This window comes from Pecten maximus, chromosome 16 (genome assembly GCF_902652985.1).
Source record: "Pecten maximus chromosome 16, xPecMax1.1, whole genome shotgun sequence".
NCBI classification, from domain to species: Eukaryota; Metazoa; Mollusca; class Bivalvia; order Pectinida; family Pectinidae; genus Pecten; species Pecten maximus.
The window spans coordinates 3,138,623-3,162,727 of record NC_047030.1 but is presented as its reverse complement, the minus strand read 5'-3'; the positions used below and the strand labels follow the sequence as shown (position 1 = coordinate 3,162,727).

Sequence of the window (24,105 nt, the reverse complement as noted above, 5' to 3'; positions counted from 1 at the left end):
AGAGAGAAAAAATATCTCGTACACACTGTGGCTGGTCAGACAGCAGTAATCATTGTGAATTGCCTACGTAGCATTTCTTTTAAATCCATTTGAATCTAGAATTGCATTTTAAATACTAAAGTATTTCAAAAATGTAAAAAAAAAAAAAAAAAAGGTAATCATAAAAAAATGCCTTAGATAATGAAATTCTGACGTTGTGGTTTCAAGTCGAGTGCAGTGATGTGTTTGTCCGCCTATATAAATGTAGATGTGTTACCATTAGACGGTAACGGACTATTAACATTACAATTGTGTTTGCTTATGCGTGCATCCAGTGGAACTGGGTGTATACACCCAAACGCACTTTATTCCTCGTCGTAATCTGTACATATACATGAATAAATCTCTGTTTCTTTTTGACAATCGTGATGTACATCACAGGTATACAAAAACACACATAAATGTTAAACATCAGCATTATATAATCGCACATAATTACCTAAAACCGAACAAATACATTTCCATTATATTAACAAGTAATTGCGTCAAAACCTGTATTACAACTATATAAACATGTATGTCAAACATTCTTTTTATCTTTATTAATGGTGAAACACGTGTATTGAATTAATTTTGTTTTTAATGTTTAACTTCTAACAAAGTTATTACAACATATCTCTGCCTTCTCCTAATATACTTTTACATGTAGAACACTAATGATACAGTGAAAACATGCATAATACTACAATAATAAATATGTTTTACTAACCTACTTTCAAAATCTGTTACTTGATTTTATAAATGTTTGCACATATCTAAACACATTTGAAATAAGCTCCACGTTAAGATACAAGGTTCCAAACAAAATTGTTTCCAATTCAACATTTAAAGAATAAAAAAAAATATGATGAGGATATTTCGATCATTTATAAAGAGACGACATTCTATAAAGTAGTGAAAGACAAATTCTCACAAATGTTGCAGCATTATTTACAAGGTTTGTCCCAAAATATCACAAGGAAACTACACCTGTGTTTATAAGCCTTGTATGCAAAATATTCATCTTACGATCACCGACCCCAAACTATCTACAGCTGTCCTGTTGGTACCAGGTATAATCATATTATCTTCCTGTTGTGTATGGTTGACTTGTTAGAACGTTGACATTTGACCTACAATGCGTTCATACAGATACTGTTCACACACTAGACTCTATTATATTCCACACTTTACATAGCCTTTCTCTATTCACATACTAATATCCCACACTGTAACATATACATTTACATAGCCTCTCTCTACCACATACCAATATCCCACACTGTAACATATACATATACATAGCCTCTCTCTACCACATACCAATATCCCACACTGTAACATATACATTTACATAGCCTCTCTCTACCACATACCAATATCCCACACTGTAACATATACATTTACATAGCCTCTCTCTACCACATACCAATATCCCACACTGTAACATATACATTTACATAGCCTTTCTCTACCACATACCAATATCCCACACTGTAACATATACATTTACATAGCCTTTCTCTACCACATACCAATATCCCACACTGTAACATATACATTTACATAGCCTCTCTCTACCACATACTAATATCCCACACTGTAACATATACATTTACATAGCCCTTCTCTGGTAGGTCTAATTCACATAAAAGTACATATCATTAGTTTTTACTGGTGGTGTTAGGATGTCATATCGGGAGACGTTTTGTGTATTGTCTCGAAAAGACGGGACGGAGGGGGGGGGGGGGGGGGCAGGTTAAGATGATTGTCATTCGTTCAAATTTCTCCTACTTGTCCCAAGTCAGAGTACTGTGACATTTTACTTTATAGAATTCGTTGAAAGCTTTTCTGATGACTGTGTAAAATTGTATGCGTGTGTGATTCGCATAAAATTTGTGTTCATCACCTCCGGTTTCCATGTGCCCTACTTGTTTACAGCTAACAATTAACGAGGGTGTGTGCAAATGTCCTCTTCTGATTGGTCGATCAAATAGCTATGCCCCTCTGTGATACGAGGCTAATGCCGTCATATGTCAAGGACGCCCTATTTATAAACGCCTCGAACAAAACAAACGGAGACGACCACGGTGCACGTTAGTCTATGTTTACATTACTTAGGAGAGACAGTCTGGAGTTTTCAAGATGAAACCGCGGCCGAAAGTATACATCACACATCATATACCACAGAAAGGAGTTGATACTTTACTGAAAGCCTGCAATGTCGCGATTTGGGACGGAAACCAAGCTGTTCCCAGGGGCGAGCTTGTCAAAATGGTTAAAGGCGTCGACGCCATTTGGTGTCGAGCGGTGGACGAAATCGACGAGGAGTTGCTCGATTCAGCAGGTAACTTTGATTTATCTAGTTGGAGTAATTTAGGATAAACAGGTTTCACGATTTTCTTTATTGTTACATGCATAAACTTTACAGATCTTTAAACGACACGAAGATTTATACCGGATATATCGAGTGGCCATGTGTATAATCGGTAGGCCTGTCCAAATCTCTCAGTCTTTGCACAGAAAATGTTAAGCTTACTTGAATTTATAAGCTCGAGGAGGTCAAAAGTTTAGTGTGACTCTAACATTTTAATTCAGAGTGTCATGTCGCACGGTCTGTTTCCTAATCATAACGTAAAATATTAAAAAAAAAAAAAAACACGAGTCATTGCTTGTCACCATCAGAGATGACCCGATATCGTCGAGGTAAAAGCTAATAGCCCTACTGAGATATAGAGTTTATGTTCCTTGTAAAACACTAATCATCACGCACCTGTACTGATAATTACATATCCTACGGGTATGTGTGTAATGGACACGGTCAGGCCACCGGGATTTGTTACAAATTATATGATAGGCCGATAGGCAAACGAGATGGGCCACATACATAGGCTATGTGCGAACCATGTTATATTATACATGTATATATACTGTATGTATATCATTTGTAACGAACCCCTGTGGTCAGACTGACCCGTGGATGTATGATGTCATCATTGTATGTAATCCAGCCTAGTTATGCATGGTTAATTAATATAGCTGACTTTGACAGCGACTACGTGCATTGGGTCATAGCTTTCCTGGCCCTAGCCCGAGTTTTCTCTGGCCCTGTCACCATGTCTGGTGTAGGACCAGACATGGTGACAGGGCCAGAGAAAACTCGGGCTATCCTGGCCCATGTTGTCAGACAAATTCACATCTAATACTACATAAATAAGTCACTAGGCCTACGTCTCGATGCCAAGTATAATATCCGATGTGAAAAAGGAATAAAATTATTTGATTTGAGTCCTTTACATAAGGGTAGGAACAGAGAGAGAGACAGACTTTGTAACCAAGGGCGGCTGGTTCCCGTCTATTTGCTGTCAGACAGGTCAGAATAGCTCACCTCAATACATTTTATCACGTTTTCGAACTCTTGTAAGAAAGATTTATTTTAAATGTACATATAATTGCCAACTGTTAATAAATTAAAGACGGCACCCCATAACTTAGTGGTACCACTTAGTTTTTAGCGACTAAGTGATATGTCACTTAAAAGTTTGATAACGTGATGTCACCTGTTCAATAAGTGATATAATCCATTAAAACTTGTTAGTTAGGCATGGGGTGCCGTTTTACTTGTTTGATTTCTTGTATTGATATCACTTAAAAAAAATTATGTGATATATTAGCTATTCATAAAGTGATTTCATTATTTATTAAGTGATTTCATTATTCATTAAGTGATATCATTATTCATTAAGTGATATCATTATCCATAAAGTGATATCATTATCTATAAAGTGATATCATTATCTATAAAGTGATATCAATATTCATTAAGTGATATCAATATTCATTAAGTGATATCATTATTCATTAAGTGATATCAATATTCATTAAGTGATATCATTATTCATTAAGTGATATCACCAATTCAAATGTTGACTAAAAGTGGTATGACTGATTCAGTGGTATCATCCATTCAAAACTTTCAGTGATATCAGTAAAAAAAACGTAAGTGGATAATCTGTAGTTTTCTGTTGTATGAACACATTCATAAGTTATATCACAAACGATTTGAATGGTCAAGTGCTTTATTGCTTTGAACTAATTTAACCCATCAGTTTATAGTACAGAAATTGAACTAATTAACTCATCAGTTTAGAGTTCAAAATATATATATATAGAGTATAGATTTCACCAAAAAAACATAAACAGGTTCGGCGAGTTATATCACTTATTCTTTAAATGATGTCACCTATTCGAACACTTCTAATTGATATCACTTTAACGTCCAGGTAATATTACTAAATAGAGATAAATAGTAAAACGGCTACCCTTAGTTATATGATTAAGCCTTCTTTTGGTCAGATAAAACCTTAAAACTTTTCGATAATGATAATAATAAACTGTTTCAAAGTCAATGAACAGTAAAGAAAGTTTACATCAAATGTTTATTTGAACAACGACAACCAAATTTAATTGGTGAAATATGTCTCTAGATTTATCCCATCTGCACTACTACATAGCATCGATGTAATATCTTTATCAGCATCTAACATCTTTGTAAAACAGGGCCTTTTCTCACTGGTTCGTGATGGGGCCTTCTTGTCTCACTTTCGGAAGAAAATTTGTGAACTGGAAAATAATGTTTTGGGAGTATCTTAAGTATATATCTCTGGTCGGAGATCTGCTTGGTTTATTGCCCCATGAACAATTAACCAGGATCATTTTGAGACCGGGTCTTGTAGTAGTTGCTGACTACCTCACTCAACAACATACGGGAGGCCCGTTGAATGCCCTCTAGGGTTCCTATCATGTCTATATACGGTCTACCAAGTCATATGTACATGTATACCCATTTTATACTTAGTTCAATTAGTGTAGAATTTATTGTGATTCTATACATCTTAATAATTTAATGCGTTTGTGAGTAAGTTGTTTTTCCATCAAAACAGATTAGATACCAACCCCGTGGTTTAAATTAACTTCTAAAAGGAAAGCAAATGTCAAATATTTACAATCCTTGAAATAAATTCTATTAAAATTAAACCAGGCCAATTATTTGTAACTTTATTTACAGCGTTGAGAGGTTAGTGATTTGGATCCACACATGTCTGGTGGTCTCACGATCTATGTAGTAGTGGCGCGTGTTATTTTGTATGTAAGACCCGGCCGTGGTTTGTTAACTTTACACTCACGTGGACCTTCCACGTGAAATAATTACGGGTCGATTTTATATATCTACCGTCACACTATGTGAATTGCTCCAGTATAGACTGACACTGTGGTGAACTAACTGCACGCGGTAACCGAAACGACCCTTGTCGACTACTCGCGGTATATACAGTACATTGCATACATTTTTTAGACTTAAACTATTCATTTTTATCACCTAGTTTCAGTCAGTTTCAAGCTCAATAGGGCGTAGCATAGGCATAAATGAAGTTGTATAAAACGGACTTATATTTAACTCAAAAGTATGAACATCATTGAACATGGTGGGAAAATAGACACTGTACGCTTAAACAAGTGACATTAAAAAATGCAAATCTAACTTGCTAAACGCTGAAGACGAAATTTAAGCTTTAAAAAAAATCTCAAAAAACGCCATGTTGAAAATGATTACCTAATTATTCACAGGGACTTGTAACCAAATCCCAACCCGTATCCTTACATCTGTAAGAATCTTCACCAGCTAGGTCCCTGTGCCGTAATTTGATTATTTCTCCAATTCGTCTGACATCAAATGACTTGTCATGTCCCTATTAGTATGTTTGACATATTTACCACAGCGCCTAGTGTTTATATATTATAACGTGTACTATGTATTGAAATATCCTTATTTGAATACAGAAAGAAAAAGATAAGTATGTATACGAATTACCAAATGTTATTGAATTGTCAGACATAATGAACACAAAAAATGTCAAAACGTTAAGAGGTTTATGTAGATTTATAAAAAATTTAAAGTCTCATGGTCTGTCCTCCACATGCTTCAAAGCTTTGTTTGTACATTGTTGTAAATATGTTTTTCTCTGTACATCTAATTTTGTGAAGAGAAATAAAATAAAGCTTGTAATAAAGTTTGTATGGTCGCTATGGGGTCGATTTCATCATCGAGGCCTTCGCCTAGTGTTAAATATATTATAACGTTGCTATGGGGTCGATTTCATCATCAAGGCCTTCGCCTAGTGTTAATATATATTATAACGTTGCTATGGGGTCGATTTCATCATCGAGGCCTTCGCCTAGTGTTAATATATTATAACGTGTATGGTCGCCATGGGGTCGATTTCATCATCGAGGCCTTCGCCTAGTGTTAATATATATTATAACGTTGCTATGGGGTCGATTTCATCATCGAGGCCTTCGCCTAGTGTTAATATATATTATAACGTTGCTATGGGGTCGATTTCATCATCGAGGCCTTCGCCTAATGTTAATATATTATAACGTGTATGGTCGCTATGGGGTCGATTTCATCATCGAGGCCTTCGCCTAGTGTTAAATATATTATAACGTTGCTATGGGGTCGATTTCATCATCGAGGCCTTCGCCTAGTGTTAATATATATTATAACGTTGCTATGGGGTCGATTTCATCATCAAGGCCATTGTCGAGAACTTGCATGATGCAAGTCCACGGTCTGATCACGCCAATACATTGTAGTTGGATTTTGGCATCAGAATAACCCGGAATCATTGCTATCGTACCCAACGCTGTTCCGAGTTTACGTATATTAAGACGTATGTAATTTGGCCCTATTCAGGGGCTTAGAGTTAATGATGTATAAGATTCGAATAATCTCGGTAAATATATCAAATTTGCTCTTGGTTTAAAGTTAATAATGTATAAGATTTAAATTATCTCGGTAAATATATCAGTTTGCTTTAGAAGCGCGTTCAGTCATCGTGTTGATCTTAACAGATTTTAAAATTCCAAGATTGTTGTAAATTCGCTCAGACACTTAAATGCAACAAGAGGATAAATAATTATCCAAACATGTCACAGTTGGACGAATCCAGTCAGACCACAGGTATCTGTAGTTATAAATCGATATAATACCTGGTATAAACTCCTTATTGTCTGTGGTCAAACATTCTCAAAATAAAACAAGAACTCTTTACATTTTGTAAACTTAAAGCCTATACCGACAAACTTTGACTACCTGGTTCAATATTTATTCTCAACCAAGTACATGTATGCTGGAGAAAGTAATGTCGGGCAACTTCACGCTAAAATTTTGTATTTTGATGCAAGCGATTTATATTGACCTTGTCGCCTTCTGAATATTTACAGTCATAGTATACAGATATTGTTAAAATTGAGTTTAAAATCAAATATCGTTTCTGATTAACATTGTTACACGTTTGAAATGAAACCGTTATGTATGAAATCACGTTTTGTCATGCTCTTCTTAACTAGTATCTCATCTGCCGAAGTGAACTTATGAAATGTCATCGACTTCCAGTCAGAGATTTCCAGTAAATGACTCCCAGTAGTTCTATTTGATATGTTCTTAATTGACTAACCCCACTACGACTTCCGGAGACGTTGCAACATCATCGTGACGTCACCGGTCCAGTGAACATATGTGACGCAACTCCACGCTATGTACACGCATAGGGGGCGCTGATATCACATGATGATTCAATGATATGTCTTGTTGAATAAGTTGTATCACTAAAACAATTAAATGATATGTCTTGTTGAATAAGTTATATCACTAAATCAATTAAATGATATATCTTGTTGAATAAGTTATATCACTAAAACAATTAAATGATATGTCTTGTTAAATAAGTTATATCACTAAAACAATTAAATGATATATCTTGTTGAATATATCACTAAAACAATTAAATGATATATCTTGTTGAATAAGTTATATCACTAAAACAATTAAATGATATATCTTGTTGAATAAGTTATATCACTAAAACAATTAAATAATATGTCTTGTTGAATAAGTTATATCACTAAAACAATTAAATGATATGTCTTGTTAAATAAGTTATATCACTAAAACAATTAAATGATATGTCTTGTTGAATAAGTTGTATCACTAAAACAATTAAATGATATATCTTGTTAAATAAGTTATATCACTAAAACAATTAAATGATATATCTTGTTAAATAAGTTATATCACTAAAACAATTAAATGATATGTCTTGTTCAATAAGTTATATCACTGATTATTAACTTCAAAGTGATATCACAGAGAAAGGGTTATTAACTTCAAAGTGATATCACAGAGAAAGGGTACTAGGGATTATCTATAGTTTTCTGTTGCGTGAAAAGTGATATCACTATCTAGTAGATAGCTATAAATAGTAAAACGCTTATATGTTTAAATTCAATCATCCGTACCTTATATGTTTAAATTCAATCATCCGTGCCTTGCATGTTCGAATTCAACCCTCCTTACCATATGTTCAAATTCAACCATCCTTACCATATCTTCAAATTCAACCATTCTTACCATATCTTCAAATTCAACCATCCGTACCTTATATGTACAAATTCAATCACCCATGTCTTATATGTTTAAATTCAATCATCCGTGCCTTGCATGTTCGAATTCAACCCTCCTTACCATATGTTCAAATTCAACCATCCTTACCATATCTTCAAATTCAACCATTCTTACCATATGTTCAAATTCAACCATCCGTACCTTATATGTTCAAATTCAATCACCCATGCCTTATATGTTCAAATTCAATCACCCGTGCCTTATATGTTCAAATTCAATCACCCGTGCCTTATATGTTTAAATTCAATCATCCGTGCCTTATATGTTTAAATTCAATCATCCGTGCCTGATATGTTTAAATTCAATCATCCGTGCCTTATATGTTTAAATTCAATCATCCGTGCCTTATATGTTTAAATTCAATCATCCGTGCCTTATATGTTTAAATTCAAACATCCGTACCTCACACTTAAAAAGCAAATTTTACAAATGCAATGACATACAGGGTTTATCATGCATGTGTTGAATTATTTAAGAAATGAAGTGTACGGTGAGTCAGTACTTATATCGATTGAAGTGTCGAGTGGCAGACGTAGGCCATCTCATCTAACCATTCCAGAGAGATGGAGTTCAAGATGCCGACAGAACTTTAAAAACCTTTTTAGATGTGACAACTTTCTGTTCAATGAAATCTTTAACACACATCACTGTATATTGTATCGTGCATGTCTAGTCGTGAAGTATATACGATTATGAAATAGATTGGCCAGGTGACAGGCTGGTAGCACAGGGGCTTGGCTCATATTCCTAACACACAGTTCATATCTATACATACACTATCAAAAGGACCTTGAACATGTGATATGTGTCGGGTCCCTGTGACCAGTAATACAGAAATGGTGGGGAAATGATTTGTATAATCGAGAAGCGGTAATAAACCCGTCTGTAAGTCATGGTCTGTTGATTCAAGTGACATTCATTGGAATTTCTAGGCCAGGGTTGTATCTATTAAACCATGTGTATAAATATGATTCATTTAAGAAGCAGACCAGATATTCTGTTTCATGCTTGAATGGTGACCAAGCCGGGCATATTCCATAAGGAGTGGGGTACGAGTTTAAATCTGGGAATCATAAACGAGAGATTTATGACTTTGTCACTGTGCTTTAAATCTCATCTAATTGGCTTTCATACGAAATATTTTTCTTATCGCAACTAGCAAACATTCTATAAGTTTAGCATATGTGTGGTAAAGGTATGTTTACAGCTTTGTAAACATTGTATAATGTATTAATGCTAATATCTACACATGTTCCGGTCATCATATATTTTCTGCTGGTTGGAAACAATAATTTTATTAATATATAGCATGCAGCCCATTATAAATTAAAATCAATATTTCTAAATGTTACACTCTGACTGAAAAGTGAAATGTGTGTAACGGAATGTTGAGAATGTGGAATAAATAAACAATACTTTTCGGTAAATGTCGTATGTAATGCGGTCAAATTGCATGGCAGTACCAAAACACATACAGGACCATCCCCAAAATATTGTGTAAGGACCGACAACTCTTGTCGGAGATTGTTACTTGAATCCATTAAATCGTCTAACTGTAACACAACCAACGACAAAAATATAAAAAAAAAGATACAAAATAAAAAGTGTAAAATGCATTGCGTGACAATTATCATTCGGTCAACTCATGTAGTTAGAAAAATAATGTTCATTTTATATAATTACAATAAACAGCGCCAAGCCAGTGTATTACTTTAACAGAGAACTAACACGAGGATAATCCTTGCTGTGCAAACATTCCTTGTGAAATCAAACCGATTTTCCATTTTTACGTAGCATGTTCGTCTATTATTCCAGATTAATACCACATTAAATATGTATCTATAACCAGATGAAAGCAGCAAATCCCATTTTTATCATGTCGTAGCTGTTATGTAACATCAACCTATAGGCCCTATATAGAGGTGTCAGATTTATATAAATGTCTTGACACTTGTTTCTGATTCCTTTTTTGTATCATTTATATGTTTTATACGTATTGTTAAATGGAAATTGACAAATACAGCTCGGTTTAAACTAACAAAGAACTGTATTTTGTCGTTAGGTGCGGACTCCACACCTGAGGTAACTCTTTATATCGCCGTCCTTATTTCCTTATAATGACATTCGATAGTATAGAGAGGGAGTAACAAAGTGAAGTCAGAGTATTTTGTTTTCCTTCTGTTATGTTGAATTTATCAATGTTCTGTAATTTAGGAAAAAAAAGTGAAGAAATAAAATTATGAAAAAATACAGTTACAAAAAAGCATTTTTAAAAATGAAGATACAAAAATAAAAAGGAATCTTTTTCCCGGAAGGGACATCAAATTATTTGAAGTCGATCTGTCTCATAAATGATAATCACATGTTTTGTTGTTTTTCTCGGGAAAGAACTCCTAGGTTTCGGAGGAATCTGGACTTCGAAACGTGGATATTAGCGAGCCCACGGTTACATGGTATACTGTGATGGTATACTGTGTGCGTGTCACCCATTTATAAAGCAATCCGGACACGGACAAGCCTTGTTCACCCACATCCTGACTAATCACGTATTGTCACAGATACAGTGTTAACATCTGATCCCAATGTTCAGAATAGTTTCAAAATATCAGCCAGTCGTCGACATTGACTCACTGTCCCCGTTTCTGGACATTTCTGTATTTGTTTGATCGAAGTATGAAGTGTACATGTTATATATATCTATCTACGTATATACGTAATATACATGTTATATATATCTATCTACGTATATACGTAATCCAAGTGTTATCTTCCCGGTTTATACAGTGTACCTTCCCCGGGCTTAAACAGATTCTCGCTTTTATTTTTACCTGAAGCGAACCAATGTTTTTTAAGATGCGTATTTAGATGCGTATTCCATAGAGATTTACTTGTTTAAGACAATAATACAAAGACATCAATGAAAACGTATTCGTTAGGTATCAAACTGGCCAATTTTGAAACATGGGTACTCAAATCATACGTTGGGGGTCGGTGATGTTGGGGGTCGGTGGTGTTGGGGGTCGGTGATGTTGTCAGATGGTGAGGGTCGGTGGTGTTGTCAGACGGTGGGGGTCGGTGGTGTTGTCAGACGGTGGGGGTCGGTGATGTTGTCAGACGGTGGGGTCGGTGATGTTGTCAGACGGTGGGGGTCGGTGGTGTTGTCAGACGGTGGGGGTCGGTAATGTTGTCAGACGGTGGGGGTCGGTAATGTTGTCAGACGGTGGGGGTCGGTGGTGTTGTCAGTGGTGGGGGTCGGTGGTGTTGTCAGACGGTGGGGGTCGGTGGTGTTGTCAGACGGTGGGGGTCGGTGTTGTTGTCAGTGGTGGGGGTCGGTAATGTTGTCAGACGGTGGGGGTCGGTGATGTTGTCAGACGGTGGGGGTCGGTAATGTTGTCAGACGGTGGGGGTCGGTAATGTTGTCAGACGGTGGGGGTCGGTGATGTTGTCAGACGGTGGGGGTCGGTGGTGTTGTCAGATGGTGGGGGTCGGTGGTGTTGTCAGACGGTGGGGGTCGGTAATGTTGTCAGACGGTGGGGGTCGGTAATGTTGTCAGACGGTGGGGGTCGGTGGTGTTGTCAGATGGTGGGGGGTCGGTGGTGTTGTCAGACGGTGGGGGTCGGTAATGTTGTCAGACGGTGGGGGTCGGTAATGTCAGACGGTGGGGTCGGTAATGTCAGACGGTGGGGGTCGGTGGTGTTGTCAGACGGTGGGGGTCGGTGGTGTTGTCAGACGGTGGGGGTCGGTAATGTTGTCAGACGGTGGGGGTCGGTAATGTCAGACGGTGGGGGTCGGTGGTGTTGTCAGACGGTGGGGGTCGGTGGTGTTGTCAGACGGTGGGGGTCGGTGGTGTTGTCAGACGGTGAGGGTCGGTAATGTTGTCAGACGGTGGGGGTCGGTAATGTTGTCAGACGGTGGGGGTCGGTGGTGTTGTCAGACGGTGGGGGTCGGTAATGTTGTCAGACGGTGGGGGTCGGTAATGTTGTCAGACGGTGGGGGTCGGTGGTGTTGTCAGACGGTGGGGGTCGGTGGTGTTGTCAGACGGTGGGGGTCGGTGGTGTTGTCAGACGGTGGGGGTCGGTAATGTTGTCAGACGGTGGGGGTCGGTAATGTCAGACGGTGGGGGTCGGTGGTGTTGTCAGACGGTGGGGGTCGGTGGTGTTGTCAGACGGTGGGGGTCGGTGGTGTTGTCAGACGGTGAGGGTCGGTAATGTTGTCAGACGGTGGGGGTCGGTAATGTTGTCAGACGGTGGGGGTCGGTGGTGTTGTCAGACGGTGGGGGTCGGTAATGTTGTCAGACGGTGGGGGTCGGTAATGTTGTCAGACGGTGGGGGTCGGTGGTGTTGTCAGACGGTGGGGGTCGGTGGTGTTGTCAGACGGTGGGGGTCGGTAATGTTGTCAGACGGTGGTGGTCGGTAATGTTGTCAGACGGTGGGGGTCGGTGGTGTTGTCAGACGGTGGGGGTCGGTCATGTTGTCAGACGGTGGGGGTCGGTAATGTCAGACGGTGGGGGTCGGTGGTGTTGTCAGACGGTGGGGGTCGGTGGTGTTGTCAGACGGTGGGGGTCGGTAATGTTGTCAGACGGTGGGGGTCGGTAATGTTGTCAGACGGTGGGGGTCGGTGGTGTTGTCAGACGGTGGGGGTCGGTGGTGTTGTCAGACGGTGGGGTCGGTGGTGTTGTCAGACGGTGGGGGTCGGTAATGTTGTCAGACGGTGGGGTCGGTGGTGTTGTCAGACGGTGGGGTCGGTAATGTTGTCAGACGGTGGGGGTCGGTAATGTTGTCAGACGGTGGGGGTCGGTAATGTTGTCAGACGGTGGGGGTCGGTGGTGTTGTCAGACGGTGGGGGTCGGTGGTGTTGTCAGACGGTGGGGGTCGGTAATGTTGTCAGACGGTGGGGGTCGGTGGTGTTGTCAGACGGTGGGGGTCGGTAATGTTGTCAGACGATGGGGGTCGACAATGTTGTCAGACGGTGGGGGTCGGTGGTGTTGTCAGACGGTGGGGGTCGGTAATGTTGTCAGACGGTGGGGGTCGGTGGTGTTGTCAGACGGTGGGGGTCGGTGGTGTTGTCAGACGGTGGGGGTCGGTGGTGTTGTCAGACGGTGGGGGTCGGTGGTGTTGTCAGACGGTGGGGTCGGTAATGTTGTCAGACGGTTGGGGTCGGTGGTGTTGTCAGACGGTGGGGTCGGTGATGTTGAAGCGTTGTAAGTATTTTTATTCCAACAATTATCTTTACCTTACTAGAGATGGCGTAGCATGGAGACAGTGATACACCTGAAATAGAATTGAGAGGTATTGGTTACATTTGGGCGAACATATGTATGTTAGTATACAGAGGAAATAGGTGTTTTACATTAGAAACTCCTACATCCATACACTGCAAACCGGTCCACCACACAAAGAACTTTGAGAGAAAAGATCGTGTGGTGAGGTCAGTAATCGTAAAGGGTGCTCGGTCATACGAGGATACCTTGTCTCTGACAACCAACTGTTTACGTCATCAACTATTCAGAGATATGCTAATTATCAGACTATAAGTATCCGTATAGCCTGTACGTGACGCGTGGGAGGTTTAGTACCAACACTGGGATATATTGTTTTTGTTATTTTAAAATTATTATCGAGCATTTAGCCTGACCAAGATCTGGATACATATGTATGTAGCACGTGACATTTATATAATGTCTGTAATTGGCAACTTGTCCGGGGCGATGTTTAGGCTGCCGGTTGTTGATCTAAACTTCTGAAACCGTCCAATAAATGTCCTTGTACAATACTGATCATTGTTACCGGATGTTGACCGAGTTGTTTGATAACAAAACATGCTTTACGTGCCAGATAACACTGCCGCCATGGCCTCTAGGACGGTAACTGAGAATTACACTAGACAATATGCATACAATATCCCAGTTAAGCCAAAGTGAAGTTTCTTCTTCTTCTTTTTTTATCTAACACGTATATATATCATTAACTCACCTGGTCCGTATAGACCAATGTGAGCTTATGCCCCCCCCCCCCCCCCCCCCCCCCCCCCCTCTCTCTCTCTCTCTCTCTCTCTCTCTCTCTCTCTCTCTCTCTTTCTCTCTCTCTCTCTCTCTCTCTCTCCCTCCCTCCCTCCCCCTGTAGAACGACCAATTACTTGGTACCATACATGACTTCGTGTTTTTCTGTCCTTACAGGTCCCAATCTGAAGGTCATCGGGACAATATCTGAAGATCTCGGACATATCGATGTAAATGAGTGTCACCGACGGGGAATCAAGATCGCGACTCCACCTAAGATCACCATGGAAACGGTGGTGGATCTGACCATCGCCATCCTGCTTCAAGCCACGTCATTAGGTATGTTATATCTACCATGATCTACTTGAGTTGTTGTTGGAGTTATTTTTGGATGTTTGCCACGAAGCTCACACCATTGGTTATGGTATTGTTTACATGTTACTAGTTACACGATATTTATATACATTCTTGTGATATATATATATCTCAGACTGACAGATATGTATAAAGAAGTCCTGAATCCAATGGAAAAGTGAAGATCCTGCAAAAGCATATTCTAGTTACTGAATTACAATCTAAACACAGCACATGGAAATTGTCCTATGAACGCACCAGATCGCAGAGCCAGTCGTCATTGATTTTGATCTTAATTCTGAGAATATTTGGTCTCATTTAACACCATTCGCCAAGAGAAATTGACCATTTATCAATATAAGTCAAGTTAAACACACTTATTGAAAGGATTCACATGTTAAACGAAAGGGGATTCCTGTTTAAACACTCTGATGTCAATCAATCTCAGGTAAGACAGTGTGTGCTATATACAGGTATTACCTCGTCACCGGAGACGAATTATAGATTTCATCGTATTTCCTGGAACATGAGTTTACATTCTTTGTTTAGAATGGCTCTTGGTCTATTGGGTTTTAGTCACAGTATGAAATAATTCGATATTGTTCAAATCTTAGTATAATTATACCACGTTTATTTATAGGTCGAGGATTTCAATATGTACACTGTCATGGTGTGACCATTTGGTGACCATTTTAATAACTGTTTGTCTTTTTCACCTTTTTTTAGTTTTGACGACAAAAAATATCGCAGAAGTCACAGATGCCAATCAGAATCACGTGGTATTTCAAGGTAAAACGTTAGGAATCGTGGGATTGGGGAAAGTGGGTCATGCTGTTGCTAAGAGACTAAGTCACATGGGCGTAAGTCGAATCGTATACCATGACATTTCCAAGATACCAACAGCCGAAGAAATCAGTGCCGAATATTGCCCATTGGAAAAACTTTTGGAAGAATCTGATATTTTGTGTCTGAGTTGTAAGCCGAATACACAATCGCGGAACCTTTTCAACAAAGATAGCTTCAAACGTATGAAAAACAGTGCAATTCTAATCGACTCCTCCAGAGGGTCATACCATCAACTACACTGACCTTTACGAGGCCTTACGTATGGGAGAAATTCATGCTGCAGGGCTGGATGTTCGAGAAGAAGGACAAATCCCATTCAAGGCGCCTCTCGAGGGACTAAGCAATTGTCATTTCTTCCCATACCAAGAGGTCAACCACACGTGGGATAACCGGAGTCGTAACTCTGGTGTCCTTGCGCGTGACATCTTGACCTCACTGACCAATGCATGATGGTTTGGCCGGTATATAATGACGACCTAGGTCTCAGAGTCATGAATGTGTCTTAACGGAGAAAAAACATGTTTTATTTTGTCATGGGAAACCATCGTTTCTTTGACTTAAACACTATTTTTGTGTTCGCAAAATCTATAGTTTATGAATGTCCTAAAGTTAAGAAACACTTTTTGTAACTGGGACCAGACGCAGGAAAAGTTATATTTTGTGATAGGGGGAGGGGATGAAAAGAAGGTTAAGAATTATATTCATTGAAGGAATGAATGCCTTATTAAAATCAATTATGTTTATTTCAATACACCATTGACTGTTAACATATCAGAATCGTGACTTTCCCCTTACTGGCAACCATTTCCACTCACTTAGAATCCAGGTCTAAAATGACGTCATCACAAAGATAATTCTGTATCCATGTCTTTCTGTGGTTTCTATACACCTTATCATACGGAGTTATCAGACTGCCGAATATGCAGTAATTTGCTTTTACATTGTGTTTTATTTCTCATTCTTAATATTGGTATGAATTTAAAAAAAAAAAAACCTTGGATATACATTTGATGTGACTTAATAATGTTTTTTTTCTCATTTACGATGGATCTCTTTCATGCATGAAAACATATCATTGTTTCAAGATAAATTGTGTTCATTTTGAAAATTCGGATAAATTATGACGTCTGACATTCATTCAACAATAACTTCATGTTGATGTTATTATTTAAAATGCATAATATGCTGACGTCATCAGGTATGTTATAATGCCTTATGATACAATGACGTCATTGGGCGTAACCCTAACCAATCAGAAGGGAGTAAACGTATCTATAAAGCTGGAATAGAGCTGTCTCATGATTCACTTGACTCACCAACTGGAATAGCCCTTTTCCGATTTACTGCTCAAATGCAGAAAATTTGATACAGAAGGCTTGTTTGTCAAATCAGATTATACACTGAAAATGTTGAACTAATAGCACTTTCTGAATGTTGTTTACCATACCGTAACAATGACGTGTTAAAACTTCAAAATGTATCTACTATATAACGCCTTTTTATGCCTATTGTATCTCGGTCCTACCGTAAATATGACAGTTAATCTCACTTGTGTTTCCACTGAAAAATAGAAACATTGTACACATGACATTATATATACGGGATGCCGTAATCGATGACGTCACAATTTGACATTCCCTGACGTCAAGCTTTTCTCTCTTTTATGTCATGAAAATAACTCTTCACCATGTCATAACACAGCTATATGAACGTGATTATTTAAATTCCATAATTTAAAAAAACATGTTTTTGTATGGGTTGTATAACTTTTGACAAGCGGTATTTTCTTACAGAGATACTTTATGCAATATACATTTTTATGACACACATAACAACACGAGCCTATGATGAGTCAGACATACATAGTATCATGTGTCGTCAATGTTGACTAGAGAGTGTCGTCAATGTTGACTAGATACATCCACATTGTGTGTCGTCAATGTTGACTAGATACATCCACATTGTATGTCGTCAATACTGACTAGATACATCCACATTGTATGTCGTCAATGTTGACTAGATACATCCACATTGTGTGTCGTCAATGCTGACTAGATACATCCACATTGTGTGTCGTCAATGCTGACTAGATACATCCACATTGTATGTCGCCAATGCTGACTAGATACATCCACATTGTATGTCGTCAATACTGACTAGAATTCATTGTATCTCATTCTCGTCCTGTTATGCAATGATTCACATCTATAAAAAAAAATGGGGTATATGTCACTAGTTGTATATACGGCGTGCCAGTCAGAAATCGATTGTGGTATTATGACGTAGACAATGACGTGACGTCATGAATTGTGCATTGCGCAGCAAACCGGCTGCTTCTGTATGGTTTTGCCCTTCACATTTTAAACCCACCAAAATGTTTTCTGAATTATTTGATAAAAGGTATCTTACATTTGTTTTCACTTCATATGAAATTTTATGAATCTCGGTTCTTGATTTTATTTTATTTTTTCGCCAAGGCTCAAAAATATGAGTCTCGTCATAAAATATCATATCAAATGAAAACTCCTATAAGATTCTGTACATTTTTGTATATATTTGAAGACAGAATCGTTTTGTATAGTGTGTGGGTCCTGAGAGAACACATTTGTTTTTAATCCACGTGACCGATTCTCATTACCATTGTATTTAAATTTCGAATAATAGATGTAATCGGACGTGGTAGTTGTATGTTAACCTTGATGATGTATATTAATTGTAAACAATATTATACAACTGTTTATATTATATAATGATGATAATCACGTGTATGATATATTGTATCTGGGGTAGATAACCACACGTGTGATATATTGTGTCTGGGGTAGATAACCACACGTGTATGATATATTGTATCTGGGGTAGATAACCACACGTGTGATATATTGTGTCTGCGGTAGATAACCACACGTGTGATATATTGTATCTGGGGTAGATAACCACACACGTGTGATATATTGTATCTGGAGTAGATAACCACACGTGTGATATATTGTATCTGGGGTAGATAACCACACACGTGTGATATATTGTATCTGGGGTAGATAACCACACACGTGTGATATATTGTATCTGGGGTAGATAACCACACGTGTGATATATTGTATCTGGGGTAGATAACCACACGTGTGATATATTGTATCTGGAGTAGATAACCACACGTGTGATATATTGTATCTGGGGTAGATAACCACACGTGTGATATATTGTGTCTGGGGTAGATAACCACACGTGTGATATATTGTATATGGGGTAGATAACCACACACGTGTGATATATTGTATCTGGGGTAGATAACCACACGTGTGATATATTGTGTCTGGGGTAGATAACCACACACGTGTGATATATTGTATCTGGGGTAGATAACCACACACGTGTGATATATTGTATCTGGAGTAGATAATCACACGTGTGATATATTGTATCTGGGGTAGATAACCACACACGTGTGATATATTGTATCTGGGGTAGATAACCACACGTGTGATATATTGTATTTGGGTTAGATACCACTTCTGTTGTATATTAAATCTAACCATTTAAATTTTAAGACGGAGATATTGAATGCCTTTGAAATCGTGCGTGGTATACTGTGTATTACGAATTCAGGTATATATTGTACCCGGTGGTCTGCGATAATGCTGTGATAGATATATGCTGTATACTATGTATACTAAAGGCGTGGGATATTTCAGTATTAATACTGAATATAATATTTTTTCTCCATATATGTCTGTTTTATTTTGAAAGAACCAACTATTGCAGTATTTCAAAAAAGATAATGGTAATTATTTTACCACTCTTGGATATTTTTTTTTTTTTTAATAGTTTGTTTTGATGAACAAGAAGAATACGTTGTTTTTTGTTTTGTCTTTCGTATATATACAATGTTTATACTACAGGAGAACAGATGATAATGTATTTTTCATATCATATCATTCTAAACAAATAATTTGTAACCTTTGAAGGGAGATAACTCTGCGTGGAATAATTAGTTAAATTTGATGGGAGAAAATTCTGTCTTAAACACTTAAAATTAAAAGGATTTATTAAAAAATAAAAGGAGATATATCTCTGTCGTTAATAATGAGTGAAATTTGGAGGGAGATAACTGTCTTAATTAACTGGTACAATTTGAAGGGAGATAACCATGTCTTAATTAACTGGTACAATTTGAAGGGAGATAACCCTGCCTTAAATAATTAGTAAATTTGAAGGGAGATAACCATGCCTTAAATAATTGGTAAAATTTAAATGGAGTTGACTCTGTCTGAAATTTTTAGTTAAACGTGTTTGGGAAAGTGAAGGAGAATAACTCAGAATCAAGTAGTTGATAAAATATCAAGGGAGATAACTCTAAAACAAATTGTTTGTATAATGTCAAGGGAGCTGATTGGAGATAAAATTGTTAGTTAAATGTGAAAGGAGATTACTCACAAATTCTATCAATTACCAATTAATAAAGTGTGTAGGGTAGTGTGTGTTCGAGGTACACACTCTGTAACAGCTACGACAGAGTAAGAGCCATTGATACATCTGTTTGTATTGTCCCATATCCATAAAACACTACTCGTGTTCTCTTTACCCTTGACATTTCGATGACGAACTTCAAATTCCTGTGATCAGTTGGATAACATGCTCCTAACTATGGGCGAGTTGGTCAGATCATTCTGCTGGCAGGATAGTCTTCTGAACAGAGTTGCCGCCCTTTATTTTTAATTCATTACACGTAAGCCAACGTCTAAATGCCAAGATAAATGTTGTCTTTCTCTGCAGTTTACATTTTCATACATTTTCATGAACATAAATACGTTTTCGATACTTTACATAATTAGGAGGTCAATGGACAGAATGCAGCGTATTGTAAAAGAGTGGTATAAATTATTTTGTTTAGGGAATGCGCTATATCGGCCATTTCCGTCAGCGCTCGGTCTGATTCCGAGTCCTGACGGAATCGCTCGATTGAAAAGCATTATAAGTGAATCGTCCTTAAATTAATGCCGTCTCAACTAGTCTGATGTAGCCACCAAGAAGATATTCAGCTCGTCATCGAAACGTATTGAATAAAACATATGGCTGTGTTGGAGGGTTATTTATAGATTTTGTGGGGATATATTGTGAATATAATACTATTATCTTGTTAATTAAACTAACTGGGGGAGTCTAATATAATTAATCATCTGTAATATCTTAACTCCTCGAACAAATATATTAATCATCTGTATATATCTTAACTCCTCGAACAAATTGATAAAGCGAAAAATCCTACTTGTGTTTTGCTAACTTCAATATACATAAATATACAAAAATCCATATTTCATTCAAAATTAAGTTGTATTTTTCCACATATATCATTCTGTGTTGTAGTACCATATATCATGTGCAAAGTGTACTGTTTCGTGTCAACGGAGTGAGAACCAAGTGTGTTCAATCAAATTGATTTTTAACCTAATGAGATTCGTCGTGGCATATCGAAAACTACATATACACCTACGTAAATTTCACAGGAACATCTATCTCTATGTCAATTACATTTTATTGTACATTTTTGTTGTTTTCTTAGACCACGAATCTCACATTCTTATGGAGTTATATCGAGTAGTTTTCGTACTTTATATTCACGGCTTACGGGTCTGTATTCACTGCCTTGCTAGGAATGTATAGCTGAAAGTACAACCATTGAGATTTGGTCAATTTTCTTTGACAATGCCTTAATTATAACGTTATGTGCCTTCGCAAAGAGCCATGTCGACACTTACTACATCATAGGGACCAGGTTTTTCGGCTTAATAGTCGTGGACACAGTGGTCTGACGTTAATTACAGTAAGACTATTTACCAGCACCGGAGGAGGCATTTCTGTAGAATATTGATCTGAATGAACACAAGTTAAAGTTATTACACTCACCACATTAGGATTGCTCACACAAAAAAACACATGTAATTGTCAGGTCCCTGTGATCGTGAAGTAGAAATTTCTGAAATCATTTTTACTTTCAGTAAAATGAAATGTTCTCCAATCGCAACATCTCAGCCTATCTCGTCAAAGCTTTGAATAAAACTTAAATATAATTGACAGATATTTTGAATTGATATTTTCTCATTCACAAAAAGTGCCGATGATGACATGTTTAGATAAGCGTGGGCCACACGTGCGCACGTGGTAAGTTGGAGATTGTAAGCTATAACTATCTTTGTAATAACAATTATAGCGCTGTTAAAAACATGTTTTATTATTATAGATAATTTTATGTTGCTTATGAATTAAACTTTTAAACGTTGATATTTTACCCAAAAATATCGTTTTTGTCTCGTTTTTTGGCTGACATGACATGAAGTGTCAGTGAACTAATGCTATGGTACATGAGTGGGCGTCCGTCGTCGTCCGTTAACTTATAACTTCTTGAGAAAACTATCGGCAACTGAGAACTGATATTTGGCCAGGGCTCACTGGGAAGAGTACATTAAACTGAGAACTGATATTTGGCCAGGGCTGACTGGGAAGAGTACATTAAACTGAGAACTGATATTTGGCCAGGGCTCACTGGGAAGAGTACATTAAACTGAGAACTGATATTTGGCCAGGGCTGACAGGGAAGAGTACGTTAAAGTTCCCTCATATCAAATTACCTTGACCTATTTTCATGATAACATGGTCTACTGGGTTAAAAACTTCCAAGAACCTTCTTCTCGAATTCAAGAAGGCACAGATGGCTATATTTGAACAGCAGGTACCTAGGGCGAAGTTGTATACAGTTTCCCAATATTAATTACCTAGACCTTTTTACATGGTCACAGAGTTCAAATAGATAAAAATTAATTTGCGAACCTTCTTGTCAAGCTCAAAAAGGCACAGGACACTCATCTTTGGCCAGTAGGTTTCTGTTATAGAGTGTGTTCAAATTAAAAACAAAGAGGTCAAAGGCCTTTAAGGCGTCTGGACAATTTTTACAATCACCCTACAGATGACAAGTTATTAGTACGTGCCCTATTGTGACAAGGAAGCTGCTGTATTTTATCCGAAACAGATATAATTTGACGCGTTATACACAACATGCGCGTGAAAAATGTCACCACTGAAGGGTTATCAGAGCTCTTGTTTACTACATGTATAGTATAGCAGCATCACATATATACCACTGTGAATCACTACAGAAAGAAATATTTAAATCATATAAAAGTTACACCTGTGATTATAACATTTCACTGTATATTGTTACTTACACCTGTGATTATAACATTTCACTGTACATTGTTACTTACACCTGTGATTATAACATTTCACTGTACATTGTTACACCTGTGATTATAACATTTCACTGTACATTGTTACACCTGTGATTTTAACATTTCACTGTACATTGTTACACCTGAGATTATAACATTTCACTGTACATTGTTATTTACACCTGTGATTATAACATTTCACTGTACATTGTTACTTACACCTGTGATTTTAACATTTCACTGTACATTGTTACACCTGTGATTATAACATTTCACTCTATATTGTTACACCTGAGATTATAACATTTCACTGTACATTGTTACACCTGTGATTATAACATTTCACTGTACATTCTTACACCTGTGATTATAACATTTCACTGTACATTGTTACACCTGAGATTATAACATTTCACTGTACATTGTTACTTACACCTGTGATTATAACATTTCACTGTACATTGTTACTTACACCTGTGATTATAACATTTCACTGTACATTGTTACACCTGTGATTTTAACATTTCACTGTACATTGTTACACCTGTGATTATAACATTTCACTGTACATTGTTACTTACACCTGTGATTATAACATTTCCCTGTACATTCTTACACCTGTGATTATAACATTTCACTGTACATTGTTACACCTGTGATTATAACATTTCACTGTACATTGTTACTTACACCTGTGATTATAACATTTCACTGTACATTGTTACACCTGACATTATAACATTTCACTGTACATTGTTACTTACACCTGTGATTATAACATTTCACTGTACATTGTTACACCTGTGATTTTAACATTTCACTGTACATTGTTACACCTGTGATTATAACATTTCACTGTACATTGTTACACCTGAGATTAAAACATTTCACTGTACATTGTTACACCTGTGATTATAACATTTCACTGTACATTGTTACACCTGTGATTATAACATTTCACTGTACATTGTTACACCTGAGATTATAACATTTCACTGTACATTGTTACACCTGTGATTATAACATTTCACTGTACATTGTTACTTACACCTGTTATTATAACATTTCACTGTACATTGTTACACCTGATATTATAACATTTCACTGTACATTGTTACACCTGTGATTATAACATT

General features: G+C 37.5%; 1 protein-coding gene across 1 annotated transcript; it reads left to right on the top strand.

The window, feature by feature from the left end:
* Nucleotides 1–2,091: 2,091 nt before the first annotated feature.
* Nucleotides 2,092–22,040, top strand: LOC117314815 (glyoxylate reductase/hydroxypyruvate reductase-like). The gene is given in 4 exon segments (XM_033868918.1): nucleotides 2,092–2,365; nucleotides 14,721–14,882; nucleotides 15,624–15,967; nucleotides 15,969–22,040. Coding segments are annotated over 4 exon segments (933 nt in total). The 5' UTR covers nucleotides 2,092–2,163; the 3' UTR covers nucleotides 16,194–22,040.
* Nucleotides 22,041–24,105: the final 2,065 nt, after the last annotated feature.